The sequence below is a fragment of the Vipera berus genome (assembly GCF_964194415.1).
Source record: "Vipera berus genome assembly, chromosome: 4".
NCBI classification, from domain to species: Eukaryota; Metazoa; Chordata; class Lepidosauria; order Squamata; family Viperidae; genus Vipera; species Vipera berus.
The window spans coordinates 8,074,920-8,088,102 of record NC_138206.1 but is presented as its reverse complement, the minus strand read 5'-3'; the positions used below and the strand labels follow the sequence as shown (position 1 = coordinate 8,088,102).

The window sequence follows — 13,183 nt, the reverse complement described above, 5'->3', positions numbered from 1 at the left end:
CTTCTCTTGCCCTCAACCTTTCCCAGCATTAGGCTCTTCTCCAGTGAGTCCTTCCTTCTCATTAGGTGGCCAAAGTATTTGAGTTTTAGCTTCAGGATCTGGCCTTCTAAAGAGCAGTCAGGGTTGATCTCCTCTAGGACTGACCAGTTTGATCGCCTTGCAGTCCAAGGGACTCGCAGGAGTCTTCTCCAGCACCAGAGTTCAAAGGCCTCAATTCTTTGGCGCTCAGCCTTTCTTATGGTCCAACAGCCATACATTGCAACTGGGAAGACCATAGCCTTGACTATACACACTTTTGTTGGCAGGGTGCCGTCTCTGCTTTTTAGTGTGCTGTCTAGATTTGCCATGGCTTTCCTCCCCAGGAGCAAGCGTCTTTTAATTTTTTGGCTACAGAAATTAAAACTCCGTTATTACTATCATATTATATTATTATATCATAAATGCATATTTATGCCATGATATACAGGGGTAGTCCTTGACTTACGACCACAATAATGCCCCAAATTTATGTTGCTAAGCACTACATTCGTTAAGGGAGTTTTGCCCTATTTTACAACCTTTCTTGCCGCCGTCCTTAAGTGAATCACCGCAGTTATTAAGTTAATGACATGGTTGTTAAGTGAATCTGGCTTTCCCCATTGACTTTGCCTGTCAGATGGTCAGACACTGCAACCGTCATAAATACGAATCAGTGGCCAAGCATCCGAATTTTGATGACGTGACCATCGGGATGCTGCAACGGTCATAAGTGTCCCAAAGGGTGCTAAATCGTTTTTTCCCCCCAGTGTTGTTGTAACTTTGAATGGCCATTAAATGAACTATTGTAGGTCAAGGATTACCTGACCTTCATGGCTGGATGGGAAAGGACATTTTATTCTCCGGCATCAGCAACCAATCTGCCATTTTGTAGGATGATGGCTTCGAAGAAGATTTGGAATTAACATTCTACTGTTCTACGGCCTGCACGGTGCCGTAGTTGACAAAGAAAAGGCCAGCTCTGCCATCTACTGTTAGTGAATCCTTTCAATTTCTCCCAGCCGTGACTTTAGAAAAACTTTGCCAGGCTTGTGATCCCTTGCCGTCATAATACAGGTAATTTTCGACATAACGACCAAAATTTTGAGCCCAGCGCAGCAGCTGTGAAGTGAGCTTTGCCCCCATTTTATGACCTTTCTTGCCACAGTATTTGAGGGAATCATTGTCGTTGCTCAGTTAGTATCCAGTTTGGGTTACCGTATCACAAAAAAGATGTTGAGAGTTTGGGGGGAAAAATCAGAGAAGCACAACTCAGAGACTAAAACATACAAAGAACAGCTGTGGGACTTGGGTTTGGCTAGTCTAAAGAAAAGAAGAAATAGGGGAGACATATATGAGGGGCTGCCACAAGGCAGAGGGGGCCAGGTTGTTCACCAGAGCACCAGAGGGAAAGATGAGAAACAATGGTTGGAAACTGATCAAGGAGAGAAGCAACCTGGAATTAAGGAGAAACTTCCTGACAGTGAGGACAATCAACCAGTGGAACAGCTTACCCCCAAGAAATCGTGGGTGCTCCATCACTGGAGGTTTTTAAGAAGAGACTGGACAGTCACTTGTCTGAGACGGTATAGATTCTCCTGCTTGACCAGTGGGCTGGACTAGAAGACCTCCAAGGTCCCTTCCAGATTCTATTCTATTCTATTCTATTCTATTCTATTCTATTCTATTCTATTCTATTCTATTCTATTCTATTCTATTCTATTCTATTCTATTCTATTCTATTCTATTCTATTCTATTCTATTCTATTCTATTCTATAAGTGAATCTGGCTTAATCTTGCCACAGTTAAGAATCACCACAGTTGTTAAGTTATTAACATGGTTGTTAAGTGAATCTAGTAATTCTCTATTAACATTTCCATTATTAAGCAAGGCAGTGGCTAAGTGAGTTTTGACCCATTTTACGACCTTTCTTGCCACAGTTCTTAAGCGAATCTGTGCGGTTGTTAACTCAGGCACATGGCGGTTCAATGAGTCTGGCTTCCCCCATTGACTTTGCTTGTCGGACCGTCACAAAAGGGGGTCACAGGACCTACCTCCCCCTGGGACTCTGCAACCGTCATAAATACAAGTTAGTTGCCAAGTGCATGAATTTTGATCAGGTGAGGATCATGGGCACGCCGCAACGGTCGTAAGAATGAAAAGCGGTCATTATTTTACTTTTTTCCACTGCCATTGTCACTAAACAAACGCTTGCCAGCCAAGGGCTACCTTAAAACTGATCAGCAGCTCTGTAATTTATTTTTTTGCAATTTGCTATGGATTATAAGAAAGCCTTTTGGCTACATTTTTATGCATTTAGGGTTCCGGGACGCTACGATAATTGTTCTTTCATTTTGCATACCGAGAGAGTGGAATTAAGAAACTAGGCTTCATTGCTTCAATCTCCTCAGCTGTTTTGTGAAGGCAGGTCTATAATTTTTCTCTCTCTCCCACTCAAGGATGGCCCAAAAAGATGGCCGCCGTTGAGGCCCTGCGGGGAGGTGCCAAAGAGCTCCTGACTGTCAGGCATGAAAGGCCGGGTTCGTTGCTAAGCGAGTTTTGCCCCATTTACATAACTGAGTCTACCAATTACAGTTGTGAGTCATCAAGATTGTAAAGTGGGCCACCACAGGACCGGACAACCTTTTCTGTATAATTGTCATGGTCATTGAGGAAATGCCACAGTCATTAAGCGAATGCATTGTTCTCTATGGGCTGGTTTTTGCCGGAAACGAACCTAACCCTGGTTTCCAGCAAAACTGTCATTAATCACGGTCACGTTACTTTGCTGCTCGCAGTTTCTCTTGCATACACACTGTACAAAGCTTCCCAGCATTCCTTAGCACACTGGAGACCCCTCACGTGTATCAGCTGGCTATCCTCTAAACTCAGGATTATGCTGGCCAACGTTTCCTCATTGTGGATCAGTAACTCTCATCCACAACTCCTCCCTTTGCAGGTACATCTCCATTTTCAGACTCCAGGAGAGGTAACTTGTCTCATTCAGCCGAGAAACTGCGAAACCTCCTCCCGTTACACTGATGGAAGCCATGTTGCCTGCTTCTTTAAACCACTACAAACCACCATAAACCACAAGGCTTAACTCCTCTGGGTCAAACTCTCACTGGGTTTGTCCTCACTCTAGGCCCATAACCTGTGAAAGTATGCACAGTCTTATTGTGCTGAGGTAACCCAGGGGTAAATACAGTACACAGTGGTTTGTATCAAAATGGTGGTTTATATTATACTATCTACAAATACACACTAGAAACAATATACATACACGTGATGATAATTCGGCAAACTCCAACACACAGCAGTTACAGCAGGAAAGGGACGAGAGAGAAAGATTGCAGCAAGGCCTTCCCTTTTGTACTCAAGCTCTTAAAGAGATACAGACTCCTGCTGAGTCATTCCTAACATTGCATCATTCATCTCACATTATACAAGCTGGTTAGCTTCTAAATTGTCACCTTGACAGTTTTGCCCCATTTGCATAATTGAGCCTAGCGATTAGCAATAACAATAGCAACAACTTTATTGTCACTTTGAATGTACACCAGTCGGCATGCACCGAAATGAAATTTCGCTGCTTACAGCTCTCAAAGGGCCACCACCTCCAATATACACTTCTTGTTCGTGGCTTCCAGCTCAAGTTTCAGATCATCCATTTTAGTCTCTAGGCATCGAATGATGGCAAACAGGACAGATGGAAACCGAGCTCCGTCTGGATTAGCCCTCAAATTAGATTGTATTCCTGCACGACAACCTCGCCTCCTTTGCTTTTTCTGATCCTGACTCTTCCACCTTTTCCTTAAAAAGGCCTTTTCTTCTTTTCGCCCCTGGAGCATGCTGTCGCTGCCACCAGCTTCTCCAAAAGCCTCTCTCCCCTTCCTCTGGCCCTGCCAACAGCCTCATCCAGTTCCTTCGCTCCATAAGCCCAGGGACCTCTCCTCCTTGGCCTCCTTCCAATTACAATTGTAAGTCATGAAGATTGTAAAGTGGGCCACCACGGGACTGGACCACCTTTTCTATAATCGTCATTGAGCTAATATCATGGTCATTAAGTAGATGCCACAGTCATTAAGTGAAAGCATGGTTCGCTATGAGCTTGTTTTTGCGGGGAACTGGAAGCTAACCATGGTTTCCAGCAAAACGGTCATACATCACGGTCACATGACTGCGGGCTGGTTGCTGAGCACCCAAAACGCCGTCATCTGACTGTGTCTGTGGCCAACATCAGACTTCCAAAAACGGGCCGTACGTAGTCTTTGCGGGCTCTGTTTGTAACTTCGAATGGTTGCTAAGCGAACAGTCGTAAGTCAAGGACTACTGGTAGAAGCCAGTATTCACTTAAGCTTCGTGGGTTACTACCAAAAGAACAATCACAAAAGTAAGATTTTTTTTTTAAAAAAAAAACGTCGTCCTAGACACAAAGTTCATTCAGCAGCTGAGTCAAGCAAGAACGAAATTGCATTTCGTGAAGAGAGATTAGGTTTGCTTGCAGAAGCTTTGAAAGGGCAGGGGGGGGGAAACAAACCCAAATCCGATCGAGATACAGGAGGATAACGCATCAGCATGCAGCAGCGTAGCTTAAACGTCCATCAAGAAACTATCAGCAGCTTGCAGGAAGCAAGGCTAATACAGAGAGGAAACAGAAATAAATGAATCCGCCGGGGTGTGGATTTGCAGAACAAAATTGTGGAAGATTCCTGCAGTTTGCAAACTGCAGAAGCTCATATGTGATGAAATGGATTAATTATTGCATTCCTGCCAGGAATCTATTAATTTAAGGTACTTCAGGATAACAGCAATAACTTCTCATATGTCAGAAGGCTTCATGCTTTTAGCTGGAATAGAATAGAGTAGAGTAGAGTAGAGTAGAGTAGAGTAGAGTAGAGTAGAGTAGAGTAGAGTAGAGTAGAGTAGAGTAGTGTAGAGTAGAACTGGAAGGGACCTTGGAGGTCTTCTAGTCCAGCCCCCCGCTCAAGCAGGAGGACCTATACCATCTCAGACAGGTGATTGTCCAGTCTCTTCTTAAAAATCTCCACTGATGGAGCGCCCACGATTTCTGGTGGCAAGCTGTTCCACTGGTCAATTGTCCTCACTAGGAAGTTTCACCTTGGTTCCAGGTTGCTTCTCTCTTTGGTCAGTTTTCTTTCCTTTATCCTTGGAACTAAGAGGTCAGTAGTGATTCCTTCTTCTTGCAGCACTCAACCATATCTTAAACTGCATTAGTTGCAGTTGATGCTGGAAAAAAGCATCGACATTTCATTACAAAGTTTCATCGTGAGCATGCAGTCTGAAGCTCAAGGGCTATATTGAGCCCTGCAGGATTTGTGCAAATTGCTGCCAAACCTGTTGCTTTGATCAGGACCAGGGGAAATTACAAAATGTTCAAGACAACCCATGTATCTTATTACTTTCATTTTAATCAAGTTGTATTGGCCTTTTTGTTTACTATTTGGGGAGACATAGAGTCCTTGCATGCTGGTTAAAGGTCAACTCTAGCCTTAAAAAAGGTTGCACATCACTGGAACACATGTACATTTAGCACACATCCTTATTGGTGCAGCGAATAAGGACCGCACATTAAGTTTCAATTAAGCTGATTATTGCTTATACCTACTGTATACACAAGAATCTACCAATTTGGCATGGGTCCAGATTACTTACGGGAGCACCTGCTGCCGGCGTCAACTTCCCTTCGTCCCGTGCGCTCCCACAGAGAGGGCCTCCTCAGGGTGCCGTCGGTCAGAGAGTGTCGGCTGGCGGCCCCCAGGGGGAGGGCGTTCTCTGTGGGCGCGCCAGACCTTTGGAATCATTTACCGGTTGAGCTCCGGATGGCTCCTGACCTTCGCTCTTTCCGCCGTGACCTGAAAACTCACCTATTTGAACAAGCCGGCCTGGCCTGATGGGTTTGGGGTATTTTAATTGTAATTTTAATTAACTTTTTATTGTAATTGGGCTATTTTATTTAATTCTCATTTTAACTTTTTATATATTGTATTTTTATTGCATCTTATTGCCCTGTACACCGCCCTGAGTCCTTCGGGAGAAGGGCGGTATATAAATCAAATAAATAAATAAATAAATAATTTATCACAGAACTGGAAGGGACCTTGGAGATCTTCTAGTCCAACCCCCTGCTCAAGCAGGAGACCCTATCCCATTCCAGACAAGTGGCTATCCAGTCTCTTCTTGAAAACTTCCAATGATGGAGCATTGTACTGCTGGTCCTCACTTAGTGGCTGATCACTTAGTGGATGTTTGAAGTTACAACGGACCTTTCCAGAACTACTTACAACCTGTTTCAAAGTTCCAACAGTTTCCCCCACATGCACACACACACACACACACACACACACACACACACACACACATACTGCAGTCATGTCATCTCATTTTGATTGCTTGGCAACCAGCTCACATTTGCGGCTGTTTGCCAATCATCTGACTATACTTTTGGGCATTTTTGTTGTTTTCCAAAGTTTACTTCCAGCTTCCAGGATAAATCGCTTATTGGGCATAAGGGATTCGTTTCACAACCATTGTGTTTGATTCACAGCTGCCATATTCACTTAACAACTGCTACAGAAAAGGTTGTAAAATCAGGGTCATCTAACATGAGGACCTGCTTAACTACCACTACAACTTACGACCTAATTCTGGGATCAGTTATGGCCATAAGCCGAGGATTCCTCGTATCAGTGATTTAGCCATACCTAAGGAATGGCTAAATTCCTTAGCCATACCTAAGGAATGGCTAAATGTCGATCGGAAGGTCGGCAGTTTGGCGGGTCGAATCCCGAGTGCCGCGTAACAGAGTGAGCGCCTGTTACTCATCCCAGCTTCTGCCAACCTAGCAGTTCGAAAGCACGTAAAAATGCAAGTAGAAAAATAGGGACCACTACGGTGGGAAGGTAACAGCGTTCCGTGCGCCTTTGGCGTCTAGTCATGCCAGCCACATGACCACGGAGACGTCCTCGGACAAGCGCTGGCTCTTCGGCTTTGAAACGGAGATGAGCACCGGCCCCTAGAGTCGGAAACGACTAGCACGCATGTGCGGGGGAACCTTTACCTTTTACCTTTTTAAGGGAAAAAAAGTTGTTTAGTGATGAATGTCAAAAGCCATTCTTGCTTAGCTAACACACACACGCAACCAGCTACAATCACAAGGAAGAGCAAATAATAGGTCATAAAAATGTTTGGCTGATTTTTCTGGCTATCTCTTCAAAAGACCCTTTTAAGGTAGAATAATTTAGTACAAAATGATTAAACTAATGAAACGAGGTATCTTTTAATAGGAAAGAAAGACCTGTATTACGAGTGACAGCAGAATGGCAATGATCACTTCTAGCTGTAGAGGTTTGGCAAGGAATTCAAGAACTTTTATGCTGGCTTAATCATGTTAATTTGCTGCCTTCACATGGCAGCAAATCGTTATTTTCAATGTATACTGAATATGTATTGAATGGATTTGCTTGCCTTTTTGCTTTAAATATCGGTTCATGGAGACCTAAGGGTTCCTTCATAACAACATTCATTCCTCCTTTATTTTTGAGGAATTGTGCAGGATTTAGGCATGATTCTGTGCCTTCTGGGCCAATCAAAAAAGACTCCAAAATTCTAAGTTCTGGAAACCTTGAAATCAAGTGCTCCTCCTTCAGGACCATGGACAGCCACACCATATAGGTAGTCCCTGGATTATGACAGCAGCTCAAACCGGAATTTGCATCACTAGGCAATGCAGTCATAAAGCTGCTGTCACATGTTGCTCAGCAGTGTGGATTCCAGCAGTCCCGGTTGCCGTCATAACCTCCGGCACCATGTAAGTTGTTAAGCAAAGACTTCACATGGACACAATGTGAGACGAGGCAGGACTATAAGGAAAGAAGGCCAGTGGGTAAGAGCTGTGGGTGGGTGGGCAGGTGCCGCGAGCAGGTGTTACAGACCTGTGGGCAAGTGCTACAAAGGCAGCTTAGGTGAGTGGGTGAATAGGTCAAGCTAGTCTATAAAGCTAAGAGGGACTCAAGCTATTTTCCAAAGCACCTGAAGGCAGGACAAGAAGCAACGGATGGAAACTAACCAAAGACAGAAGCAACCTAGAACTAAGGAGAAATTTCCTGACAGTAAGAAGAATTAACCAGTGGAATGACTTGCCTCCAGAAGCGGTGAATGCTCCATCACTGGAAGTTTTTAAGAAGAGACTGGACAGCCATTTGTCTGAAATGGTATAGGGCTTCCTGCCTGAACAGGGGGTTGTACTAGATGACCTCCAAGGTCCCTTCCAACTCTGCTATTCTATTCTATTCTATTCTATTCTATTCTATTCTATTCTATTCTATTCTATTCTATTCTATTCTATTCTATTCTATGTAACTTCAGCGGGAGCAAATTGCGACTTCCTGCTGGCTTCCCCACTGACTTTGCATATGGAGAGTCAGCAGGAAAGGCTGCAAAGGGTGATTTTTGTGACCATGGGACACTGCAATGATCATAATTGCAGCCCAGTTGCCAAGTGCCTCAGCTTCAGTCGTGTCACCATTGGGATGCTGTGACAGCTGCAACTTTGTGCTCCCCCCTTGTTCAGCACCATTGTGACTTTAATCGCTGAATGAGTGTTGTAACCTGGGAACTCCCTGTATCGGCTACCGCTTTCACTGGGGAGATATGGCTGAACTTGTGCTAGCTTTCAGTGCTGAATTATGTGGGGGAGGGGGTAAGGTAGAGGTTTTGGCATCACAACCAAGCTCCACCCCTTTTATATGTGCACGCACATGCACGTACAAAACCGACAGCCCTCTGATTATGACTCCATGCCCACCGTCTTTCAGAGTTTAACGTATTCTCTGAAGATACTGCTTGCTGCGAGACTCAATTACAAGTAGTTCCCCAATAGGGGACTTAGACAATTCATCCTTAAGCAGCACTGTCATTAAGTGAGACGCCACCTAAAATTATTCCCAATTTGATGGTCATTTCTGCTGTAGCCATTAAATAAGTCACTGTGACTGTTAAGCAAATCACATAGTCATTAAGTGAATCGTGCAGTCCTTAAGCAAAGCCAGTTACCTCCGTTGATTTTGCTTATCAGAAGCTGGCAAAGAGGATCGCAAATCACGATCATATGATCACAAGATCTGCAGTCATTGTAAACGCATACCAGTTGCCCTACGCTCAGATTGTGATGACCGCAGGGATGGTACGAAGGTTGTAACTTCAAGGACGGGTTGAGGATGGATCTTTTTCAGTTCTGTCATGTTCAAAGACTCGTTAAATGAACGGTCATCAGTCAAGGACTATGTGCAATAGGTTTTACTTCATATCACTTATAGGTTCCCTTAAAGTCCACAAGGTGGCAGCATAGGATTGATTTAGGAGCAGGAAGCCTTAATTTATATCTATCTATCTATCTATCTATCTATCTATCTATCTATCTATCTATCTATCTATCTATCTATCTATCTATCTAGATATCTATCTAGATATCTATCTAGATATAGATAGATAGATAGATATAGATATATCTATCCATCTATCCAATCTATCCATTTCTTCACAATCTAATTTTTTTTTTAATTAACTTTTCCTCCATTGGTAAATCTTCATTTTTTCAGTCTTGAGCGAATTCAGTTCTCGCTGCAGTGAATGTATGTAAAATTAGATACAGTATATACACCTCATCATTTTCTACAATTATGCCTCAGAAAAATAATTCTGGCTTAAAATCTATATGATTTTTTTAGTCGTTTTCAACTCAGAGAACTTTTTTAATGCAACTCAGATAATTGAACTTTGTATGACGCAATGTGAAACACTATTCAGATCACATCACAATGCATCGTCGGACTCTTTCTGAAACCACAGTGGGGTATGGAATGGCAAAAGGAGAGCTTAAAATTGCAATGTTAAAAGGAGAATAGTTTCCAAAGATGTTAACCCCAGTGAAAATTAACAAGTGACAGAAAGGGATCTAGAAGCACCGGGGTGAGCAGCCTAAAGCCAAAAGGCCCCATTTAACTTTCCTTTTTCCCCCTCCCCCGCTTTTTTTGTTTTACAACCCATAGAGATTCTCCGGTATAGCTTCTGGACACTTGGACTGTTTTATTCGTTTATTTTTAGCCTGCCTTTATTATTTTTATAGATAACTCGAAGTGGCGAACATCCCGAATATTTCTTCTTCCTCCTATTTTGCCCACAACAACAAGCCTGCCAGGTAGTTTGGGCAGAGAAAGAGAGGGACTGGCCCAAAATTACCTAGCTGACTTTCATGCTTAAGGCAGGAAAAAAAGCTCACCGTCTCCTGGTGATTGATCCAAAGTCACCCAGTTTTCATGCCTCAGGCGGGACTAGAACTCACCATCTCCTGGCGATGGGCCCAAAGTCGCCCAGCTGGCTTTCATGCCTAAAGTAGGACTAGAACTCACCGTCCCCTGTTGGTTGGCCCAAAGTCACCCAGCTGGCTTTCCCAACAAAGGTGGAACTAAAAGTAACCATGATTGGCCCAAGTCAACCCAACTGGCTTTCATATATAAGGTGGGATTAGAACTCACCGTCTCCTGGTTTTCTAGCCTGGCACCTTCACCACTGGACCAAACTGGCTCTTTCATATGAAGAAGTCATATAATCCCCCAAGCAGACTGAATACATTTATATTCCTGGTTCACGAAGCCTTGCTCTTTGTCGCTTGATTATTTCCCAATTGGACTACCGCAATGTGCTTTACATAGGATTCGCTCCTGAAGGCCAACCAGAAGTTACAACTGGTCAAAAATATGATGTTGATTCCCATTTTATTTTTTAACCATCCGAAATTCGAGATAAATCAAGCCACTAAGTCCTTGCCAGCTGACACGGCTTATGTTTTTACTGTATGTTTTTTTAAGCTATCTTCTCCGAGGTCCAATTCCAAACTTTTATGAAGGTTTAAATGTCTGTGGAGATTCTCGATCCTCCAGTTCAGGGTGGTCCCAAAGTTGCTTTTTCCAAAAGTCAACTGGACTTTCTTGTTTTGTTTTGTTTTGGGGGGTTTTTTGGTTTTTTTTGGTCTTTGAAAACATTTTGCTTCTCACCCAAAAAGAAGCTTCTTGGATGAGAAGTGAAACGTTTTCAAAGGAAAAAAAAACCCTCTGAAAGTCCAGTTGCCTTTTGGAATAAAAACTCCCTTGGGATGTTTTAAGGAAGGTCCAGAAGTCCTGAAATATAACTGATTTAGTGAGTTTAAGTTTAGGGAAGTGGAGAAAGAAACGGGGGCAAAAATTGCTTCTAAGGTGAGCTGCATCTTTCGATGATGGCAATTAAGTCATATATATATAATTAATCTTAATTAATCTATAATTAAACTTAATCTAAAAATTTACACAAATATGAGCTGTCACTGTTGTGACTACTGCCTGTCGATGGCCTTCGGTTAGGCTGAAACAGGAAATAAAGATTTGTCCCATGTTTGGGGCCTAGCAAGGTAATCTAAATAGTTAACAAGCATTTATATATATATATATATATATATATATATATATATATATATATATATATATATATATATATATATATATATATATATATATATATATATATATATATATATATATATATATATATATATATATATATATGTTTTATTAGTTTATAATATACGATACAGTCGAAATACAAAGTAAGTAGCAGAAAAGATGGGGAAGGGGAGAGGAAGTAGAAAAGTGAGGTAAGGGGAAAAAAGGCATTGACTTCCAACTTCCTTTGATGCAACAGGGTATCAACTTCAACTTTTTAAGGTAAAGGTAAAGGTTCCCCCGCACGAACGTGCTAGTCGTTTCCAACTCTAGGGACCGGTGCTCATCTCCGTTTCAAAGCCGAAGAGCCAGCGCTTGTCCGAGGACGTCTCCGTGGTCATGTGGCCGGCATGACTAGACGCCAAAGGCGCACGGAACGCTGTTACCTTCCCACCGTACTGGTCCCTGTTTTTCTACTTGCATTTTTATGTGCTTTCGAACTGCTAGGTTGGCAGAAGCTGGGACGAGTAACAGGCGCTCACTCTGCTACGCGGCACTCGGGATTCGATCCGCCAAACTGTCGACCTTCTGATCGACAAGCTCAGCGTCCTAACCCACTGAGCCACCGCGTCCCTTAATATAAACTAGCCAATTCAATAAACATCAAATCTATCTAATTGGTAAAGCCCACCATCAAAATGTCGTATGTATATTTTTTTCCCACCTCAAGCACAAAATCTAGAAGCGGTTTCCGCGTGGCAATCCAAGTATTCGTGTTCTTTTCTTTAATCAGCCACCTCTGCTAGCTCCGTCAGTTTTGACAACCATTCCTCCACTGCGGGATTCGACCTAGTCCTCCATCTCTGAGCGTAGAGTAATCTTGCTACCGTCGACATATGTAACATCGAAGTCCCACATTTTGTTTCAAGTCTTTGTCCAGAGAAAAGTCTCTGGGTTTTCTTTCTATATTTCTATGTTTCTGCAATTAAGTCATAGGGCGTTGGCTTTCCTGTCTTCCCCTGCAGGTCAACGGGATTGATCTTCGTGGTGCTACTCATGAGCAAGCGGCTACGGCACTCAAAGGAGCAGGCCAGGTGGTGACCATTATAGCACAATACCAGCCTGAAGGTAGGCTAGACCCACCAGCTGAAATACAAGTATTTTGGGGGTTTTGGGAGAGGAGGGGGCATAGAAAGGTCATCTTTTAAACACTGGACCTGTTTGTTTCAACGTTGTCTCTGCCTTCCTCCTTGATATTGTATGCTGATTTTGAGAGGTTTTCCGGGAAGGAATTTAAGTATTAATGCAAGGTGAGGAATTTACAGCCTGTCTGTCAGTGACCATGTTTCATAAGGTTTCAGTAAATGAGTAGCCGAACCAAATGTCGCACAGGGTTATTTTTGAGAATTGTTTTGTCTTTTCTTTTCCTTGGTTGCTATTCTGATTCTTGCCACCCTTTCCAGCAATCAGGAATTAAACCCAGGGAAAATACAATAATACAGGTAGCTCACACACAGACACACACACACACACACCGATGTACGGCCAACTTCGAGCCCAAAATTTCTGTCACTAAGTGAGACATTGGTTAAGTAGGTTTCCCCACCCCACCCCCGTTTTACAGCCTTTTTTGCCACAGATGTTAAATGAATCACTGCGGTTGTTACGTTA

General features: G+C 43.0%; 1 protein-coding gene across 1 annotated transcript in view; it reads left to right on the top strand.

Annotated features, from left to right (window-relative positions):
* The window catches only part of DLG2 (discs large MAGUK scaffold protein 2), a gene marked incomplete at both ends in the record, with an annotated part of 1,167,883 nt that overhangs the window by 982,023 nt on the left and 172,677 nt on the right, over positions 1–13,183 (top strand). The window contains one exon of the mRNA XM_081327813.1: positions 12,538–12,640. Coding sequence (XP_081183939.1) covers positions 12,538–12,640 — 103 coding nt within the window. The remainder of the gene's footprint in view (positions 1–12,537; positions 12,641–13,183) is intronic.